We start from the raw sequence: 4,692 nt of genomic DNA on the forward strand, positions 1-4,692 counted from the left end.
ACTTAGTGAAACCAATTCTGTGATAATTGGGAAAGGGGGGAAAGACAAGGATTAAGAGAATAAGCCTTACAGAAAAATTACCATGAAAGATTGCCAGTCTGAAAACATCAAATCACATCTCTTTTTTCCACATTTTTTCATGAAGAAACAAAAGTACAAGTTACCTGGGTGATTCCTGTCAGATTGATGCAGAAGTCTGAAAGCTCGGGATTAATCTCTGGCTTCACATACTGCTGAAAGGTATCTTCCTGTAATAAGAAAATGAAACACTCAACAGCAGCACACTAAGTAGCCTGCAAGGCAACTTCTTTGGCTTGCCCATAGCCAAAAGGCAATAGTGGCTACTTGTCCTGCTGGAGGCAAAAAGGAGTGTGTACCTCCTGAGCCACAATGAGCCCTCTGGCCATTATGAGATTCCCCATGGGACGGATGGATGGCTTTCCAACTCGAACACGTCCTTCCTCGCCACCAGTAGGCATCGAAGAGCCAGGGATGTGGATGTAAGAGGGAGAAGGACAGACTGCAATAAAGGGGAGGATCAGGGAAAGGAGAGCATAAGTAAAGTAAAAAGAAGTGAGAGGCATGAGCAAAGCCTGGTGCTTTTCAGGTGGTATCTCTAAAGACTCACCTGTAATTCAACGAAGGCAACCAGCCACACATCTCAGAGGCTGCATGCAAGTCATACACCTCTGGATGCCAGCCAGTCAGAGATAAACAAATTACCTCACTCTGGGAAACTGAGCAATGCAAGAGAGAACACTACATGCAAGTTTCATGGAAAAGAGAAAGCCCTAAAATCCCTGCTGCTATACAGAACCTTTTGGACAGAGGAAAAAAAAAAAAAAAAACAACACTGTTTCCTACTGCTCTAAAAGTAGTAAAACAATCTTGTTAATCTGCACAATCCTCTTTCTGCAGTTAGTCATACATGCAGCTACACTCTAATGTAGCACCACAGCGATCACTTGAAATCATCACCCTCCTCCTCTTAAAAGTTCTTGGCAAATGAACAATTAGTCAGAGGAGCGTGAAGTTCTTCTGTTCCACTGAGTCACTCAGTTTCAGTTAGACAACAAGTGGTTTTTCCTAAAAGACAGATGTACTAGGACAGAGGACTTCAGGTTGCCAAATGCCTTCTAAATATGTGTAAAATCATGTTAAACAGCTGTCAATCTGTCACGTACACTCTGGAAATAGTCTAGCCCGCCAAGAAGCAGAGTTCACCCAACCCAACGTTCTAGAACTCTGCGTTAGTCTCTTCTAGATTGCCTCGCACAGGACCACAGAATTTGCTAATTCTTGTTTATGATTAACCCCTTCAGCCCTAGAAATAGCTTTCTGAATCTTACAGAAGGGAAAGGAGGGGGAGGACAACTGAGAAACCGAAAGTCCCTCATGTCAGTAGAGGGAGCCAGCAGCAGGAGCAAGATCTATTCCAGAAGCTTTAACAATAGAAAGTTAGTTCTGTTTCTGTGTAAGGGGTACAAAGGACACAATTTTTTTATTTCATAAAGGCCTATTTTTAGTGAAGTTCAATATCTACCTAAAAACTAATCTAGACTTTCTGAAGCAAAGAAGTTACGTTGAAGAACAGCATACTCACACAGTAAGTACACCACTTACTATTTCCAGGGTACGCGTGTTTAGTAAGACAATAGGAAACTCAATTATTTCATGTATGAATTCCGGTGGGTTTCCTTCTTCACATGTTGCTTCAAAGTCAACAACACAGATGTAGTCATAGTAGCTGTCTCCATTAATGGGTTCCTTCTGCATCAGCTTCTGTTTCTTATAATAGTTTTTCAGTCTCTTTTTCAGCACATCTTTCACTCCTCTAAAGAGATAAGGAAAGTTACAAAGATCACACTCAATTAATGATTTCACCATTGCAGAACTGAAGCTCTATTTAACATTTGAGAGTTCATAATTTATTAACCTCATTTTGAGCACCAGCACTTATGAAGTCTGAATTCGACTTTATCATACAGTTAACGCTTCATTATCTGGGATAGTGCAGAGGCTACAATACCGCCCAACAGGTAAAACATCTGGGGACAGACTGGGAAGCACAGAGCAGAGACACTCTGCAGCCACCTCCAGTTCAGCAAGGCTCAGTAGCCAAAGCCTTTGCAAAGCCCAAGTCTTTGTAGATTGCTCGTAAATGACCTCTGGCCCTCAAAGCAGCACTGCTTCATCTGTATTTCCCTGTGCCCTCTGCCTGAAGCGACTGATGCCTGAGGTATTTCTGCATCAGTGGCACACATAATGCTGAATCCGGCTAAAACACCCACATTTTAAATTTGTCTCAATTTAAATTTAAAATTGAGCTTGAGTAACTCAATTAAAATAAAGTATTCAAGATTTCAGTTGTCAGAAAAACTTCCTAATCAAGATCCTGCTTCTCAGGAGGTTTGTGGCTAGCACATAAATTCACAGCAACAAGCAATTAAAGTTACTTACTGCATCTTTTCAACACAAACATTATAATATGCAAGTGCAGGTGCCAGAACTGCCATGTACCAAACTGGAACTGAATAAACAAGGATAATTTACTCTTTGAAGGAAGCTATTTTTTAAAGTACACACTGCAAATGAAATCACAGAAGCCATAAGAGCTACTTGTAGCAAGTGTTATTATCAGACTGATCCACAAGGAAAAACTGGAATCAGACTACTAAACTTGCATTTGAGAACACCAGCCTTTTCTGCAAACAGTTAACTCTTTTTCACTCTGGTTTATTAATCTAGTTTAATTCAATGACCAGTTCATTCAAAGTTGAGACAGTACAGGAGCTGATGGAGGGGGAAATTACCTTTTTCTTCATCAAACCTATAAAAAAAGAGTTGAAAAAGGAGATGATCTGCTATCAAAATAACCCCAAGGGAAAGGATGGTGTGTGGCAATCTGCTCAATTCACTACATTAAAGGTGATGCACTATTTGTTTACATGCAAGACATATTCTGACCAATTTAAGTGAATACATTGGCAAAAGAAGTCTAGCTTAGCTAAAAAGAAAATTTTTAAACTTTCTGCATTTACAACTGAATAAAAAACACAAATAGAAAACAAATAACCTAGGAGGAAACCACAAACATTTACTATTTGAATTCTGCTTTTTATTTTTAAATCAGAATAACTGCTGAATAGCTGTACAAATCTAACCTGTTTTACTAAAAATTTTATCAGGTAATGGTAAAAATTCTTCCTCCTGAGGAGTCAAATTCATTTAACTGAAGGTGGAATTAAAAAAAACCCATGCAGTCAGAACATCCGCAGACAGCCAGGGCGGAGGTGGCAGGCTGCACTTCCCACCCACACCATTTTGTTTTTCTTTTATTCTGTTCAAATTAATCTCTGTTCCTTCCTCTGAACTTCCTCTCCTCTACAGTCATCTTCTCTAGAAAGCTAGACTTCTCCTTTCAGACTCCACTTCACCTTTCATATTCCCTCTTTCTCCAGACCAGAAGCTTCCCACTTTGCCAACTCCCCACCACCACTACTTCATTACTGCTGCCAATACAAACAATACAGTCTGTTGTTCCCAGTTGACCTCCTTAACAACATCTGAGATTTGTCTGGCCACAGCAATATCAAAGGGTCTTGCAGGTCATTTCCAATAGAGCAGGAACCACTCTCTTATATACCTAGCCCCTTCCTCCTCATCAGCGAGCACAAATAGTTTATAATACGTTCACCTATTCGCGTTATTCTATCTCATCCATTCAGATTAGCAAACTCTCCATCTAAAGGTACCAGTTGAGACAGCATACATTTCTGATAACACATTCAGCAGTATCACATGCACTAATCCTACAAGAAAAGCTGCATCAAGACTGCACATAAAACTGGCGTTTGCTAGCATATCTGCTTTTCACTTTGTGGTATGTTTCTAAAGTTTAAAACAATCATCCCTTACGTCTCTACTGCTCCGAGAGATAAACCAAAAGGTTTACAAACCAGCCTAACCTGGTTTCAAGCTTGAACTCTGCAAGTTTACTTCTGAGCTCATCGCTGGTCATTCTGTTGATATAACCATTGGTCAGAGCAATTTCTTTGTAAACGGGATCACTGAAGTCATTCGAAGTGGCAGTAGAGTTTTTCCCATTAGTTTCTTGATCACTGATCCTACAACGCTGCCTACCCTAGAAGAGAAATCCAAAGGTCATTTAATTAAGTCAAAACAAGAAGCTAGAGCACTAAAATTCACACATCACTTTGGCACCAAACTGCAGTGAAGCATCACACCGCTTCCCTCCTGACCAAACTGAGCAAGCTAGCTTATAGACAGGCAAGAAAATCAATACCGAAGCCTGCTCTGAAACACCTCTTTCTTTCTTTCTCACTTTCATAAAAACCAACAGGCAGAACACAGGGATACTGACGAACATGGCTGAAGCCATTCCAAACTGTAGCTCCAGGAGACAAAACCTGAGCCTGTGTCCCAGTTTCAACAGAAAGTTAGTTCTCTCGTGCGTGCTGCAGAACTGTGACCAGCAGGGAGGGTTTCCTCATTAGCCAGCCTCTCCCCTAACGGACAGAAACGCACAGCTGGAGAGATGCCCGCTGTGTAAAACACACAAAATGACCAAGAGAAAGAGCTAAAGGCACTTTGCACGGTTACTGCAGCCTTTGTGGGGCGCGCACCCGGCAGGGCCGGCCCCCCCACAGCCGCCGGGGCTGGCGGGGCCTC

General features: G+C 41.4%; 1 protein-coding gene across 1 annotated transcript in view; it reads right to left on the minus strand.

Annotated features, from left to right (window-relative positions):
• LOC104464195 (3'-5' exoribonuclease 1-like) overlaps positions 1–4,144 on the minus strand; it is a gene marked incomplete at both ends in the record, with an annotated part of 4,814 nt that extends 670 nt beyond the window's left edge. Inside the window, 3 exons of the mRNA XM_010076840.1 lie at positions 165–248; positions 1,624–1,834; positions 3,969–4,144. Coding sequence (XP_010075142.1) covers positions 165–248; positions 1,624–1,834; positions 3,969–4,144 — 471 coding nt within the window. The remainder of the gene's footprint in view (positions 1–164; positions 249–1,623; positions 1,835–3,968) is intronic.
• Positions 4,145–4,692: the final 548 nt, after the last annotated feature.

Source organism: Pterocles gutturalis, unplaced genomic scaffold (genome assembly GCF_000699245.1).
Source record: "Pterocles gutturalis isolate BGI_N339 unplaced genomic scaffold, ASM69924v1 scaffold50501, whole genome shotgun sequence".
In the NCBI taxonomy this organism is placed as follows: Eukaryota; Metazoa; Chordata; class Aves; order Pterocliformes; family Pteroclidae; genus Pterocles; species Pterocles gutturalis.